The sequence below is a fragment of the Chelmon rostratus genome, chromosome 18 (assembly GCF_017976325.1).
Source record: "Chelmon rostratus isolate fCheRos1 chromosome 18, fCheRos1.pri, whole genome shotgun sequence".
Lineage (NCBI taxonomy): Eukaryota > Metazoa > Chordata > Actinopteri > Chaetodontiformes > Chaetodontidae > Chelmon > Chelmon rostratus.
The window spans coordinates 17,772,843-17,789,955 of NC_055675.1; the positions used below are offsets into that span (position 1 = coordinate 17,772,843).

General features: G+C 42.2%; 1 protein-coding gene across 1 annotated transcript; it reads right to left on the minus strand.

The window, feature by feature from the left end:
* Nucleotides 1-5,091: 5,091 nt before the first annotated feature.
* LOC121622242 (vesicular inhibitory amino acid transporter-like) lies at nt 5,092-16,862 on the minus strand. Its single transcript, XM_041959154.1, has 8 exons — nt 16,759-16,862; nt 15,356-16,052; nt 9,469-9,605; nt 8,945-9,071; nt 8,580-8,782; nt 7,526-7,763; nt 7,146-7,308; nt 5,092-5,411 (listed from the first exon to the last, which is right to left on the minus strand). The coding sequence occupies exons 1-8, from the start codon at nt 16,860-16,862 to the stop codon at nt 5,092-5,094; spliced, it is 1,989 nt and encodes a 662-aa protein (XP_041815088.1).
* Nucleotides 16,863-17,113: the final 251 nt, after the last annotated feature.

Below are 17,113 nucleotides of genomic sequence, written 5' to 3' on the forward strand. Positions count from 1 at the left end.
ATATTTCCCAAAATGTCGAACGTTTCTTTTAAATGCTGCCGTGGCCTTAAAGTAGGATACATGCTCGCCTTCACGGGGGTTTAAACCTAGTTGAAGGACAGCCACCGGTATTGGCATATGTCACACAGTGGACACTTTTATCCAGAGCAGCTCACAGTGTGGGGAGTGCATACATCTTGTGCATAATTGGCTCCGGTGGGATTGACTGAAACAACCTTCCAACCTGACTCCAGACGACATGGCACAACCCAACCCACGCTCTGGCTAAGTCAGAGCCAATAAGCTCTAAAAATAGTGTACCTGTGTAAGTATGGGATGATTTCAGAGGTTAGGTGGCAAAGCAGAAGGGCTTATTGCACACCACTGGATGCTGAGAGACCATTTTTCAAAGAGGACCTCCCTGCAAAGTGATCACGCTCTGCAAAATCAAAGCACCCAAAAGTTGCACCTGTTGAGTGCTATTACTGTAATTCACTAAACCAAAATGTATGGCAGAAGCCCAGCACACAAATAGCATCATTTATCATTGAAATGTAAAGCTCCAGGAATATCGAGCACAATTTTGGGGACAACTGTAGCAATGACGAATAACAAGATATTAGGCCTGCTTTATGATAAATCATTTGGCCCAGAGGTCGCTGAGCTATCAGCACAGAGGGAACATTGGCTCCTTTTTTTTGTGTGGCTTACAGATAAAATTGCTGGTGTTTTTTGCTTGTGGTTCAATGCTTTTTTTTCAGCGCGGTAATGATTAAAAGAAGAAACCAAAAGAAATTACTTCTGTGGATGGATATCGGCGTTTTGTAGTCACCGCAAGAGTTGCTGTAAAAGTGAAAGCACATCTCTCCTCTGTCACCATTGGATTTTCAAACAATGGCATGTTCGTCTCATGCACTATATTTATTCCCACTGTATTGTGTCTACTGGTCACTGGTCATTGTAAAGGCCAACTACTGGAAACATTAAAAAACCCTTTTCACCTATTCTAAAATTTGCTTTAGGTGTAGTGTTTGTCTTTAGTAAGATCAATAATTTAATTAAAACAAATGAGAAATAACAGTGTAATATTGAGTATATATGTTCTGTCTCTTATGTTTCACAACAGGAAACAGCGTATGTGTGCTGTAAATACTGTCACCGGGTTCAGCTGCAGAGGCACTTCAGAATTCCAGTCATGCAACGACTGGAGGCCAGACGGACCCTAAAACTGCGACATAGTTAGAATTTGATTTGGTGAGATCTGACCACCGGGTCACGACCGCCACAGCTGCCGGTAGTTTCACAGCTTCACGCCGAAGAGACTCACGTTGACAAGTGTCGTTTGGACTCCAGACTCTGAATTATCTTGTCTGAGTGGATCTGAGTGTGAGGTCGCTTTACATTGAGGCTTCTTGAGGAGACAAGAACCCAGCGTGTTTAAGTAAATCTGCCCCGAGGGTGTTGCTGAATTACAGGTGAACACTTATTGGGATGCGGGGGAGAGCGGCAACAGGGGAAGGACGCAGGTGGAGAGTGTCGAGGAGGCAGCAGGATGACTTCAGGGATTTATCGAGGAAATATTTTTTGCAGGCAGGTAAGTACATACAGGTCCAGGTCTGCCTGCTGCAGAGTGTAAACTGATCTCAGTCTGTTCAGCAGGGGTGGAGGCATTCTCACTGTAAAGCCACAGCGCTCCTTCAGCACCGCTTTGTCGCATTTGTCTCAGGGTAAAATAAGGGTGATATGTAACCTGGCCACATACATAGATACGTCTAAAAAAGCCTCTGTTTTTAACCAGGTACATGTTGAAGTGGACGCCCAGACATCCTTTCACCTTCAACTCCCCAAAGCCTCTTTGTAGGGGTGTGAAGGATGCCTGAGCTGGCATGCAGTGTCTGAATCTGTCATCCTGTTTCGAAGGCCATTTTAGAGTGTGTGTGTGAGTGTGTGTGTGTGTGAGAGAGAGAGAGAACGATGGACAGCTGACAGACTGACATGCTGTGTACATGCCACATCATGATATGAAACTGACCCCAGTTCCTCTCACACACACACACACTCAGGTCTTATAATGATGTCTGTAAGGAGGTGACAGGTGTCTGGCTTAAAGATTGTGTCACCCTGGCTGCTGTGTGTTTGTGCGTGTGTGTGTGTGTGTGCGTCTGTCTGTCTCCTAAAGTTAAAAGAGGTTGAAATGTGAGAAGGCAGTCTAACCCTGACAAAGAAAATTAAAAAGTGGGAGATTGCTAAAAAAAAACGGAAATACAGAAAGAAAGAGATGGATGGAACGATGATAATAATAATAATGATAAAAATGAAAATAAACTTTATTTGTAAAGCACCTTTCATACTGAAATTGCACCTCAAATCACATGCACTAAGTGAGTGCTTCAAAAAGAAAGGACACAGAATGGACATAACAACAGTAAAATAAGTAGAATAAAACATAACTGATAATAAAAGTGAAAGTAAGATAGAATAAGGATGAAAATGAAAATAAAGACAATGCATTAGCATGAACTCAGTATTAATATTAACCACAAATGACAGGTCTGTCATTTGTTGAAGTCATTTATGTCATTTAATCAATTATATTATTAGAATTAGCAACTCGGACGTGCTAATTGTTGGATTGATGCTACAAATAGCAACTTAAGGTTTATACGTCAAACGTCTAATTAAGCCCTTTATGTAAAGTGCTTTATATCTGTGCAGCACTCATAGTGTGCTCAAAAGCTCCTTCCTTCTCTTCGTCACTCAGCCTCTCTTTGCGCTTGATCAAATAAAACTTTATTGAGCCATGGAGACTCGCAATGCAAATCCACTTTGCTTTTCGCAGGTTTCTGCTCATTTTAGAGGGACTTCATTTTTGCGAGGTTACTGTTGTGCGATGGTGTGAGTGCATGTGTGTGTGTGTGTGTCTGCGTGTCTCACTGGTTACCAGTAGGAATCCAGCGTTCCCAGCGAGGCCTGAGTCATCTGCAGTCACATCAAACCCACGCAGGAGAAACTGGAAACTTTAATTTCTCCTCCGCCGCTTTCTCTTTCTGTTGACCTTCTTTAATTCAGCTTTGATTCAGTTCTCTTGTTTTCGCCCGTCCTCAGCCTTATCTTTCTCCTGCTCATTTTTCTTTCCTCTCACTTTTCACATTCTCAGTAGATATTTTTAACAGTGTGAAAAATGAAACCATTTGAGTCTCCTCTGTGATTCCTTCCTCTCTTCTTTTCTCTTCTTTTCTATTCTTTTATTCCTCAGTTTGGTTCAGCCCACTTCCACAGTGCGTTGGAAGCAGAAGCGTAAACAGAAGCAGAACCCAAGCCAAAATCACTCCTTCCTGCCAAGAAACACACACACACACACACACACACATACACACACACACACAGACAGACACACATTCCCTCCATACATATTTTAACATTACAAATTCAGACACAAGATAAGACAAACATCACTCAATCCTCTCCAGCCCACAGGAGAAGATAAGTAAAAGTTTTTAAATCTTCATCGCCCCCAAAGGCTAATGAGGTAATTTTCACAACAAAGATAAAGTCCACACATTTATATCACAGAACAATTTCACAATAAAGCTGCTGGATCTTCAGGAGGAGAATAAGCTGCATTGTCGTTCAGCTTGTTCCACCGATGGCCGTAATTATCTTGTCTTCGCGCAGCGCCACCACAGACTGGTGGCAATCCTCTGTCGCAATCACAAAAACAAGAACCGCCGTGTGTTTACTTTTACTTCTTCTTCTCGCTATCAAGACAGCGTGGGAAATGAGATTTTGAAGTTTTGACGCTTTGGTTAATAGAATGCCACAAACACCCGCGGCGCTGACAGGTGAATGCATAAGAGGCTTAAAGAAACGTGTGGCTGACATACTGATTTTTATTTTTTGATTAATTCTCGCCGCTCACCTCGCCTGGCGCCGTGTGTAACATTTCACCATGGCAGCGGCTGGATTTTACTGTCCTTATATGACTACAGAATATGTCATCTTCCACATGATGCTCAGTATGGAGGCCGTGTGAATGGAAAACGACGAGGTTATCGTTCTTTCATTCTACAGGCTTTAAAATGAAGCATGAAAGTTCATTCACAAAGAGTCCCAACTCAAGGTCTTACTTACTGGCCTTTTGTTCATTGTTCATTTTGTTCATCAACTCATGCTCTGTAAAAAATCTATTTAAATCTTACATGTGGATGGTTTTCTTTCTATTTTACACTATCCTTTGTTGTTTATCTTCAATATAAAAAAAGTATGTCTAGAATAGAACATTTGGATTTCATGTGTCCTTCCACTCTGTCCTCACTCACTGATTCACTGCTTCTGCACAATGTGAAATTTACACAGTTTCTTTATGGTTCAGTTCGAGTCTGACAATGAACTCCTTGAGTTCACGCAGCCAGACATCTTTCCTGCTTTGACGAATCCGCGACTAGATTGTAAAACTTTCTCACTATATGCAAGTAATATCTAATTTAACCAATAATCACACTGTTCCACCTGCCGTTTTTTTAAAGTAAATCTTATCATCAGTTTAATTGCAGGAAAAAATCAATCACTTGTGAATATTTTAGGTACTCTACATTAATATAGCTACATCTAAAAGTTTCACAAAAGTGGAATTTCAGAATTCTAACTGAACTCAAAGAATAGAAAATAAAGATTAAACTGTTGAACAAATTTTACATAACAGAAAGTTTTAAAATGTTTAAATATAAGCATGTTTGAGCCCGCAATAACACATTTTTGGTGACTCTGAGGCAGCAGAAACAAGCTTAGCAAACATTTGTCTTTCAGTCATGCTCCAAACTCTCTTTGCTAACTTGCTGTTTGGTGCTTAGAGATGCTAAAATGCTGCACAGAGCTGCAAGGAGCTGCAAAGCTGGTGTTAATTCTCTGTGGATTTGTCACTACAAGTGACCCCTCTGACCTTACACTCAGTCATGTGATCTACTGTTAATATAAAATTCTGAGTTACTGCAGCTTTAGGGACAATCATGCACTGATCTTGTACTCTCATACAGAAAATATTACAGAGAGCTTACAGCTGTCCTTTTCCACAAAATGGCCTGAATGACCCGTCCATCCATCAATCCACCCCTCCTACAGTCCTTCCACCAGTCTTTTCACTGAACAAATCACACCAGACACACTACAGATGACCCCTAGACTCAGTATACACGCATCTATCAGCCGGTCCCTCGCTGCGAGGCGGCCCCACTGCAGCCTGAGGTGGAACAGGCACGGCAGTATGAGTGTCATGGCCGCCCCGGTCACGCTGCCCGTCAAACCCATCAGCAGGGAGAACCTGGGGACTAGCAGGGCCAGGAGGTACGATGCCATCAGCAAGGCGCCGCGGACCAACAGGGCCGGACGAGACACCCCTCGACCGCCACGAGTGGAGCAGGATGGGACAGCAGCATCTGTAGAAGGAGTAACAGTATTTCCTGTGAGACCTGACAGTGAAAGTATTGAAAGTATTCATCGTGAAACTGCAGTACATGCTTGGGGAGAAAGTAAAGGGTCGTAAACTGATGACTTCATTACTGTTGACAGTCAATAATTGGGGAAGTTCAGCCACGTTGACAAATGTGTTGACAGTCAACAGTTTCCCTGATCGCTCAGCTCTCACACGGAAACAAATGACGTGTGATATTTGCATAGGCTGGACTTTTTTTTGCATCATTTGGAAGGTTTAATTGCGTCTGTTTCGCCTTTTGTATCGGTCTTATTTTTAAGTGCGTCCCTCATGATTGGCCTTTTTGTTTATGAATTGATTAATCATATTTACACTGTTTTTTTAGTTTTACTGCTGAGCTACATTAACGTCCTCTTTGAATATGTGCCAGTTTGTTGTTGTTGCCAGTGTGGCGGCAGTGTGTATCTCATATGTTGTCTGCTGTGACCTGTTTAATTTATGCTTCTTTTGTTATCTGTCACTGTACACGGACGACCAAATTATTTCCCCCTCTGGGGACAGATAACGCTATCTCATCTAATTTGAATTAAGGGACGTGTTGATCATGTTGCTCACAGTGTGAAAACACAGTGAGTGTCCAGTATTCAAATGTCAGGGCTGATTTTTTTTCTCTTAACTCAGTGCTTTGTTCATCAAAACATATATTTTCTAAGCAGCTGTCAGATTGCTTTATTTTGGTAGAACCCTGATTCCAAACAAGTTGGGACGCTGCGTTTAACATAAATAAAGCAGAATGTGATAACTTGCTAATCCTACTGAAAACTGTACAAAAAACAGCATATTTAATGTTTGACCTCATCAGCTTCATTGATTTTTGGAAATATCTGCTTATTCTGAAATGATGCTGCAACATGTTTCAGACAAGCTAGGTAAAGGTTGATTGGTAACAGGTGATAGCATCATGATTGGGTATGAAAGGAACATCCTGGAAAGGCTCAGTTGCTAACAAGCGAGGATGGAGCGAGGTTCAACACTTTGTGAACACATGATTGTATGAAGGATGTTATGGGCTCAGGAACACTTTGTAAATCTGTTGTCGGTGAACACAGTTTGTTTGCAAATGAATGCATTATTTTGTTTATGTTTTATACAACGTCCACACTTTTCTGGATATTTTGGGGGCTGAGGTTGGATGCCTGCATGTAGCATAGGACGGGATCTGTGGGCTAATTAAACTTTTCGTAGAGTGAGCGCTCATGCTCTGTTCCAACAACACCCCATCTGGAAGCTGCCCACTTTAACCAGTTTACTACTGGTGACCTCTGGAGCAATTCAATCAGGAAGCTCCACTTTCCTTCGAGCGCGAGAGAGTAAAAATATCACTGATTCACTTTCTCTGACACTGTTTTCATTGACCACCACGGGACTCGATCAGGCACACCTCCAGCCACAGGCCTTCTTCTCCAGGCCTCTGCTGCTCCACAGAGTATTTAGAAATGTGAAAAGGAAGCAACAGCTTCCAAAAGCCCGCCAGTGATTGCATCTCATAAAATGTTCATCTGCAGTCAGTCAACCATTACACCTTAAATCTGTTACATGGATACAAGCTACAAGAAATTAGATTTTTTTTTTTTGAGTAGATGGTCTGAAGGAACTCTTATTTCATGTATGGGAACATTACATGTGGCAAAGTCAGTGGTTTCAGTATAAAATATGCAGATCTGTCAGTGGTGTTCACCTCCGAGCAGGCAGGTCTGTAGGATTTCAGCAGCGGAGTAGAATGGCAGAGGATAGGACAGCAGGGCTTTAGCCAGCAGGCACAGGTTGACCAGAGGTCGAAGGTCAGAGGGCAGGTTGTCCGTGATGACCTCGCTTGTCTCTGCCCCCCACGTCAACACGGCCTAATGGAGGAAGCAATCAAAGCAATCACTCAATCAGCCAATTACTTCTTCCATTAGACCTGCTGCTGTCAGCTCAACATCAGTGGGTCTTTAAATAGTTACTATATTCATTTAAGTCTGACAGCAAAAAACTTCACACTTCACAAATTCAAACATGGAAAGTCCATCTTCTCTATAACTATCAGAAAAAATGGACGTGTTACACAATGTCACTAACCAGCAAAGAAAACGTAGTTTTCATGATGCAGGCGGCGCCGTGGGTCCACCCCAGCATGGCATCAAACTGCCCCCTGTCCTCCATACTGCCCTCTAGAGGAGGGAGGAAGATCTGCGAGGTGTAGGAGAAGATGATGACGCCCACGGAGACGAGGAAGTCCTCCGGGTCCACAGACAGAGACAGACAGGACCAGGACCAGCTGCTGGCTCGACTCAGACAGTACAGCATGACCAACAGGCTGCCAGAGGGGTAGAAGATAATGCTCTGTGACTGGAATAAGGCATCTAGAATAAATATATGATTACACTTTCATTTATTTATTCATTCAGCATTCATTTGTGCAGGATGGTCCAGTAAGAGTTGTTTGCTCTCAGGGCAATAAATTCAGAAGTCTAAAGACAGAAGAGGACAACAAAGGAAGAAAATAATGAATTGCAGGAAATAAAATATAACGAAAAATGTGTGAGCTGAAAAATGTTTTGGCACAAAGGTTGACATTCTGGAGATATGTGGTTTTCAGAAGACTGCAATGTAACCCCTTTTTTAAATAAAATATGATTTATAATCCTTAGTCTGTAATCACAGAATTGGAATAATTTAATGTACTCTACTTTAGTCTTGTGTTCATTGGGAAACACGCAAAAATCAAACCAAATTTACTGAAACAAATCCATAAAGTGAGGCACAGACATCTGAATGACATGATGTTTTGAGATTTTTACAAATATACATAATACTATTATCTGTTTGCAAGAAGTTATTACGTTTATTTGGCAATTTCACCTCTGTTTCCAAGCAGCATCAAGAGATCAAACATTTTTCTCTCTGCTTGTCTTGAATTGTCAGCTCCACTACCCTTGTCTCATGCAAGACACCTGGCATGAATGAAACAACCAATAACAGCAGCGTGTAGCAGGTGGGAGCAGACAGTATACCCAGCAGCTGCTGCTAAATGATCACCAGAGTGAGAACGAGACGAGATCATAAAGACCGCCGGCCTGTATGGATTCAACGCGATTGGTGAGTCCTGTCATCTCATGACGCTGCCGATCACCTGATCAGTATGTGAGCCAGGGAGCACAGCAGGCTGAGGGTGGAGACAGGTCTGAGATCAGTCAGCAGCAGGCAGGGCAGCAGGAACATCAGAGACAGCAGAGAGCACACTGATCTCGGAACAGCCATCGCTGACAGGCTGTCAGACAAAAGGCTGGTGGAGACGACTAGATACAGGGTGCAGGTCATCAACAGTTCAATAACCTGGAACACAAAAAGTGAAAATTGTGCAGTTTGTACAGTCGAGATTTTTTCTGAATCAAACACAGCGATCCACAGTATTACCACCAAGACACTTTTTACAGACTAGTTTGCAGACTGATTTGCAGACTAAAGAATGTGTGTCAGGGTTTCTGTGTGTGTTACCTGAGCTACGTTAACCGTCCAGCCCCCCAGTCCAGGCCAGTTCGGCCACAGTCCTTTGCAGCAGGCTTCTACTACGTCCTGGTAGCTGTGTCGGACTCTGACCTTTGACGGCGACCCAGACCCTCCACTGAAAGATACAAACCCCGTCAGACTGTGGTCATTTGTGTCTGATACAAACTCACATTTCTGACCATTGCCACTACTTTCAAAGCTACAGCATGTTGTTTTTGAACTCTTAAGCTTATATTAAACACAAACAGAGAAAAAGCATGCTGTGTTGGCTGCTCGTTAGCTGCGTTGAAGCTTATTTTCGAGTGTTTTAAGTGAGCATGCTGACAAGTGCAACAGCAGTGACACACAAATTTAAATAAGCTGCTGAGTGCATTTTTGCTATCAGTAAAATCGAAAGCCAACTGTAGACATCAAGTCCTTTTATGTAATAAAAAGTGCTGTAACCTGATTATAAAATGATATTGCAGTTGGCTAATGGACATAAAAAGACTAGAATACAATGGAAAGCCCACCTTTGCTCCTCTTCATATAGACAGGCCACCAGGATCCTCCCTGTGTGGTTGCAGACCCAGGCCGACACAACCAGCAGAACAAGCCCCACGTAGCCTGACTGGACCAGGGCAAAGGGCAAACCCAACACAAAGATGCCCTGAGGGAGAGGAGAGAAGAAGATGGAGAAACAGATTAGAATCAAGAACAGACCAAGACCCCATTTAAAAAGTTGCCTCAAAAACTCTCTGATGGGGCGCCCTGCAAGTTGAGTGTCAACGTGTAGCAATTTCTGGTTTGATTCCGGCTGAGGACCTTCATAGCACATCACTACCTGTCTTCCTCTCTGTTTCCTGTCTCTCTACTGTCAAACTATCAAAATAAAGGCAAAACATGCTGACGGCAATACAGAAACTACATTTCTTTTGATATTTTCCATCATGTCCCACTGGATTGTTTGTTACTGGTTTGCAATTTTCATATGTGCTGAAAGCCTAGTGTTTAATAAAGAATGATAGGTATTAAAATACACAATTCTCATTACATAACCTCACTGTTAGCCACTGGCGGCACAACAGTTTCCCTCTGGATAAATATAGCTCTGTCCTATCCTATCTAGAAAAAAATATAAAATATACATTTGTCACAGTTGTAAGGCAAAATATACAATCAAATTTCCAGCCAAACCAAAGAGAACAACCCAATCATAAGTAGGTAGAGGAAAGGGAATAAATAAATCAGAAATGTGATTAAAATGTTGAGAGACACAAACAAAAACATCACTGCTTTAACAATGAGATATGGTAGTTCCTGTGAACGAGGAACAAAGAATATAGCACACGTTACACATCCCATTCTGCAGGATGCTCATTTTACACAGTTAAACCTTGTTTCCATGAGAAATAATGACTGAACATCATTAAAATGGGAATATTTAAAATTTTGTGGCAAGAAAACGGGAAAGCAAAGAATAACGGGGGACCGTGGCAGAGGAAATGAAGGGAGAGGAGAAGAAAGGACCGTTCATGGCTGGAAGATGAGGAGGCGAGAGGAGAGTTTTGGCCTGGTGCCTGGAGAGTTCGAGGATGCAGGAGACCAGCAGGAGCAGAAGGAGGAGGAGTGTCGAGCTTTGGCCCGCCACCAAGGGGGAAAACGCTAGCGACTGCCAGAGAGGGGAGAAAGGAGGCGAGGGAGTGGAGGTGGATGAGGAAGAAGGCAAGAAAAGAGGAAGACAGAGGAGGAGGAGGAAGGAGAGGCGCGACCTCACGGATACAGAGAGCGAGAGGTTGAAGGAGGAGGAGGAGGGGAGATCAGAGGAGGCGACGAGCCTCTTTGATGGAGCTGCTGTGTTTTGAATGTTGGAACATGGAGATACGCAGGCTCACTGAGAGAGCTGTGGAAGCACATCATAGCACAGAAACACACATTGTGGATGCAGAAACAGACAAGCGCACATTCGCCCTCTTTCAAGTCACTATTTTGTAACTGGTGTCTGTTAGGCATATGCTGACAGAGCTTTGATGTTCAAATGGAGCTGCTGGGGATGAAAGCAGTTTGAGAGAAATCTGACGCTCAAGTATCTGATTTCATCTCCCCTCTGTCTCCCCCCAACACTCGTTCTCTCTGTGCTTTCGCCAGCTAATTCCTCATTGGTTACTCTGAGCGCAACCTGAAGCGGCGCCCAATCGCAAAACGGGCACAACGAGGGAAGAAACGAAAAATCCCCGATTGGCTCTGAAGAGGATGGAGGAGAGGATTATTCTTTTCAACTCCATCTGACACCCGAGACACCTTTAAAATCTGTTTCATTCCGGGAATGTTGAGCAAGCACAATATCAGCCACCAAGCAGCAGCGACCTGAAAAAATAAAGATTATTACACATTCACTGCTCCTGCCTGGACTTTCCAGGTGCAGCATTTCATCTGCTGCCCTTCAGGTTATGCATGATATTTTATGCAAGTGCATGCCCCGTGTACAAAAAGTGATAGAGAAATGTCTTCTCCCACCATGAGGGGATAAAGTGGAGCACAGGCGACCAGAAACAGACAGGTTTGACATTTAAATAACCGGAGGCGACGCTTTTTTTTTTAACCATGACAAAAGTGCACTTAAATTTACTCAAAGATGATTTATTTGTTCAAATGAAAAACACTCTAAAAAGAATGTGCCCAATTTGTGCCTCTTAATGTTTTCACAGTGTGATATATGCTTTGTCGACTGATTGGTTAGTCGATCATCATAATTTCAGCGATTTTTTAAGTAAAAACACCAAATATTTACAGTCAAATAAACTCTCAAATGGGTGAGTTTGATGTTTTTGTCCATCATCTAAAAGAAAATTAGCGTTTTAAAGATGTCACCCTGGGCTATGGAAACTTGTGAACAGATTTTTGTTACTATTTTCTATCATTTTAAGGACTAAATGATTAATTCAATTGGTTTTCCAGCAATTCAGTGAAGCAGTTCCACTGAATGGAAATGACTGACAATGTTGAAAATGGTGAAAATCAAAGCAGCAAAAGCAAAGATGGCCCAATTTAATCTCCAGTCAGGGTCAAGCTCTGAAAAATGGATCCTGCATTTCCCATAATGCAACTGGATAATGTTATTTAGTTATATTGCCTCCTAAATGCCCACATCATTCCACACCTCCAGTTTGTAATGCAGGCTTTCTGTTGAAGCCTTGAGCCCACACTGCAATGATGTCGTTTGAGTTTTTTCTGTTTTTCTGGGACTTTGCTCCCTTCAGAGCCACAGAAGAATAATACGTGTAATAAGTGTTTTCACTGGCTGATAGAGTACCTCGTAATGAGTAAGCCAAGCCTCATGTGTAAAAGTGCCACTTTAAGTTAATCAAAAAGGAAAAGCAAATGTTTCATCAACGTTTGAAATTATTCTTATTATCTGCAGCTTCACTGGGGTTTTATATTGTTTTTTAAGAGTGCTGGAGTTGGCTCCTGCAGTTCGTCATCACAACAACAATTTGAAGATGTCACCTCGGCTTTGAGAAATTATAATTGCCATGTTTTATTATTTTCTCGTATTTTAGAGATCAAATCATTAATCAGTTCATTGAGAAAACAATCAGCTAATGAGAGTAATAATTATGATAAAGGAGGTGATCTACAGAATATGTGCTGGAAGACACCATCGAAACAGCAAAATGCACTAACCTGCAGCCTTTATTGAGCCTCGCTGGTTTTGTTTGGAGGGTCTCGGATGTGTTTGGCAGCATGATGAACCAAATGACTTTTGACAGCAATCGTTCCAAAGCAAAATGGGGACATTCTTCATTTCCCCGCAGCTTGTGTTTGGACCGGAAAAACCCATTTAAAACTTGGATGTTGAATTTTGACTCTCAAAAACAGATAATCACAGGCAGTTAAATTAATATCAGTCTTCCTCTGTGTCAGAAACAAAAGGCTCACATCTCTAATGTGCGATGAAGACACACAAACCGGAGCTGCCTCATTAACAGTCAGGTTGGAATTAAAAGTGAGTTTCATAATATTCCCAAGTCGGGAGCCTTGAGAGCTGGAGCTTGTTTTTGCATTTTTGGCAGCGAATTTGCTCTCTAATAAAAACTTTATTAAGCTGGCATCAATAAACCACCACCGGAAAATACATATTTTCCTTTGGCCTTGATAGGACATAAAGCTGCTGTTCTTTTTTCCATTATTAAGACATCTATTAGCCCCTGTACAAATGGATCTGCCATTATTGCACTGACCACTGTTTATACATCAGATTTTAATCCTGCGTCTCTTATCGTTACTGTGTTTTTACCAACTTCAAGCATCCAATGAATAATAAAAAAGCTACAGTAGGTATCACCTTAGTCAGTCACCTTAACTTAACCTATCTGTAACCTCAAATAAAGGGATTACTGAGCAATCCCTTTGGTTAAGGTTCCCGATGACAGTTCGCTGCAGGTAATGAATAACCTATAAAACATTAAGCAACCCAGCAGTCCCGGGAAGAAGCGGATACTGTAGAATACAGTAAAACGGGAACGATTCAAGTCGCAGCATGGTTTTAGAGAGAAACTAATTCAAATATAGGTGGAAATATTGAGGTTATGGAAGTAGCAAATCATAAATTTGAATAGGCACTTTCAATCAGGGATATGATTCATGAGAGACAGCGTTTCTGTGCCTTGTCTGGCTCAGAAACTTGGTCTCCGATGAAAACTGGTACTCTCTGGCACTCAGACAGACAGACTAGCATCAATAAACCAAGCGCATGTTTATCTACCAAATATCATGTGTTGGTATATGTATTTATGTACTGACAGCAGTGATTAAAAACCTGTGTTTACAGCAACCTCATGCACTTGATGTGAAGTCACCTCAACCCCTGAAGGAACATGTTTGCATGCCTTCGTTTGTAAGCGTGTGTGTGTGTGTGTGTGTGTGTGTGTGTGTGTGTGTGTGTGTGTGTGTGTGTGTGTATGCATGCGTACGCTACATTGATGGCCTATATCATAATGTTCTTTACGGACCCAGTGACTCCGCTTGATTGCACCACAGTTATTCAGAGAAAGAACACATTTACATGAGTACAGTAGTTGAATACGGCCCAGCATTTATGGCATAATAAGCTATTAGCATTACTGCAATGAGGACACACTGTGACTGGGAGCTTTTCTTTCTTTCTGTTTTTAAATGACTTGATTCATGCTTTATTTGATTATGAAGACTGGAGAGTGCCTGACAAATAGCCCGCAAGACCACCAAGCATATTGTACCAAAACACAATAAGAGCAGATTAAATATCCTGCATTGCTTTTTGAATGTCGTGCGAGTGTTGGTGCCAAAACAGTTTTCTTTCACACTTTGCATTTGTCTTCTACAAGAGTGTTAAAACGAGAGAAATACAAAGCTTTAGAGAGGAATAAAGAGCTGAAACTGAACCAACTTTATAATTAATCTAAAGTTTGCAGCTGTGCTAAACATGAGCAATGTTAGAAATCAAAGTGCTCAAAGTGTGAAACAAGGAACAGTTGCGCTGCACAGCTGGACGGCTATGCAATGATTTGACATTCACACTTTGACCAGCACACACAGGTGACAAGGGTCACTGGCATGGATTGGGTATGTTGAACAGGTTTCATTTGCAAATCGTTCTTCATACTCATTACATTCAGTTGGCAGGGTTTTATATCCGTGGTGACTTACGTGTTTTGCCCTCACATATATGTACAGACTGGGAGAAATTTGGGGTCATCAGTACAAAATGACGTTTTATAACTAAGTTCGGGAACAAAGACCACACCCTGAACAGGAGGGATGTGCGGATATGACCAAGTATTTAAGATCACAGGATTATTAATTGTTCTTCGACTGTCTTTGCACCCCTCCCACCCCAAACCCCTTTCTCTTTCATACTGGTCCATCCTTGCACTCCATCCCTTCTTCCACGATCCAGATCTCCCCCTTCATCCTCTCATCCCTCACCCTTCTTCCCCTACTTCGTCATCCCTCTACCCTCATCCATCCATCCCTCACTCCTTCATCCCTCGCTCCTCGTCCCCTCATCCCTTCATCCCTTCATCCCTCGACCCTCATCCCTCCTTCCTTTCATCCCTCACCCCTTGATCCTCATTCCACCTCTCCTTCACCTTTCATCCCTCACCCCTCATCCCTTCATCCCTCGACCCTCATTCTAATGTATTATCCTTCATCATCTATGCTGTCCTTCATCCATAATACACATTAAACCATTGTAAATCTGCATCTTGGTTTATATGAATTATTTGAGGTTAATATGATAAAACATGAAAAAACCCTTGCAACTGTACTTCAAATTAAAATATGAAATCTATAAATCTATAGCCCAAGGTCATGTTTTCTGTTTTCATATGTATAGAAACGATTTATGGCCATGCATGTATGCTGTATAAAATGTACCTGTATTGCATTTGTGACGTTCCAGCCAGCCTCCCAGGCAGTAATGGTGGCAGCAAGATTCAGACCTGTGGTGCCGGTACTGGGGCTCTGAACTGGATTAGCCCAGCTCATCCTTGCTCTATCTTCTTCGAGGCTGGTACAGAACAGAGAAGTCCCCTCCACAGTTTCCTCTCCTTCCTTTTTCTTCTCTCCATCTTCCAAAAGTCTCTGTTTTTGCTCATTTACTGTAAGCAGCCGAGCCAGCCGGTAGGATTTCCTCTTGTTACCCTGAGACTGGCTGAAACTCGGGTTCTCCTCACTGCTGCTACCCATCTTGTCAGCATCTATCTCAGTGGATCTTTCTCCTTTGCCATATGTTGTGGTGTTTTTGAACCAAAAGGCGTCTCCAGTGGAAACAGCTGAAGTTATGGTGATGGAACTGGGTCCAGAGGAGATTACAGTCGCTCTGGTTTCTTTAAAAGCTGGGCTCTCCTGCCGTGGGGTGCTGCTGGATCCCATCAGGTTAGGAGCCGGTCTCTCTCTCGTACTGGGATGATCTTGCTCAGTCAGAGATGGTCTGTGCCTTCTGGTGTCATCAGAGCTAGCATTATTTTTGTTCGTGATGTTGTCAAAAGGCGATCTGTTGTCCTCGCCATAGCTTCTGTTCAGCTCATCACTGTGGGTCAGAATCCGCATCTCTTCATCCTCCTGAAAGAACCTGCCGATCAAAACCACTTTAGTAGTTCATTGGTCTAAAACAGCATCTTTTTACTCCAAGAAGACCAAATTCAGACAATATACAAGTAAAAAACATGTAAGTTTGAGAATTAGGTGCAGATTGTCTGCAACAAGAATGATCCTGTATTAGAGCAACAAATTATGTTTTTTACTAACTTAAATACCACTATATGCATATATATGTCTGGTATGTTAAAGGCCCCTCTAAGGACTGGCATTGGAAATTAGAAGTAGCTGTAAATGATGTGATACATCGCATTGGATAATTGTAGTGCAGTTCTCTATGTATACTGTATCTGTCCCCATCAAATAAACATTAAATTAAAGGCAGTGAAATATCAATGAACTTGGCAGATACTTAACATAATGCTCACTGAAGTTTAACATACTATGTTATAAATGAACTTGGTAACACTTTATACAAGATGCACATATTCACAATTAACTAGCTAGTCAATACCTTATTCTGGGGGTTATTCATGTATAACAAATTCTTTCCTTAATATCAATAAGCTGGTATTAGGAGGTTATTCTGCGAAAACTCTTGGTTAATGGTCTACTGGTTGTAGAATATGGTAATGTAGAATAAGGCATTGATACGTGATTCATAATGACCAATAAAAAGCCAATATGATACTAAGCTGGATGATATGATAAATGAATATATAACGCATGATGTGACTCACCTCGTTGTCCAGTGCAGGTGGAGCCTCGACACTGCCCAGCCCCACAGAGAGCCAGCAGCACTCCAGGGCTGCCCGGAGCTCCGAGCCCTGTGAAGAGAGCCCATCTTCAGCCTCACTGTCTGCAGAGTCAGCCTCCCTGCCCGTGGAGGTCTAAGGGTCTGAGGGCGCTTGACTGATGCTTGACACATAAACATACTCGTATAAAAAATTCTCACCCAAACACACACACACACGCAATGTCTGCCTGTATGAAAACTGTACACACACCAGAGCCACATATACAATTGCACGAATGCACATGCATAACTACTCACAAGCGCAGGTGTATGAAGTGACTGACAAGTTGGTGAGCTGT

Bases quoted from the DNA above. Each gene is read 5' to 3' on its own strand.
- LOC121622242 (XM_041959154.1), bottom strand. From the start codon at position 16,862: ATGGGCTCTCTTCACAGGGCTCGGAGCTCCGGGCAGCCCTGGAGTGCT. The intron at 9,606-15,355 runs GTACATTTTATA...CCTCTCCCTCAG, and splicing joins ACGTCACAAATGCAATACAG to GGCATCTTTGTGTTGGGTTT. The intron at 9,072-9,468 runs GTGGGCTTTCCA...TGTATCTTTCAG, and splicing joins CTATATGAAGAGGAGCAAAG to TGGAGGGTCTGGGTCGCCGT.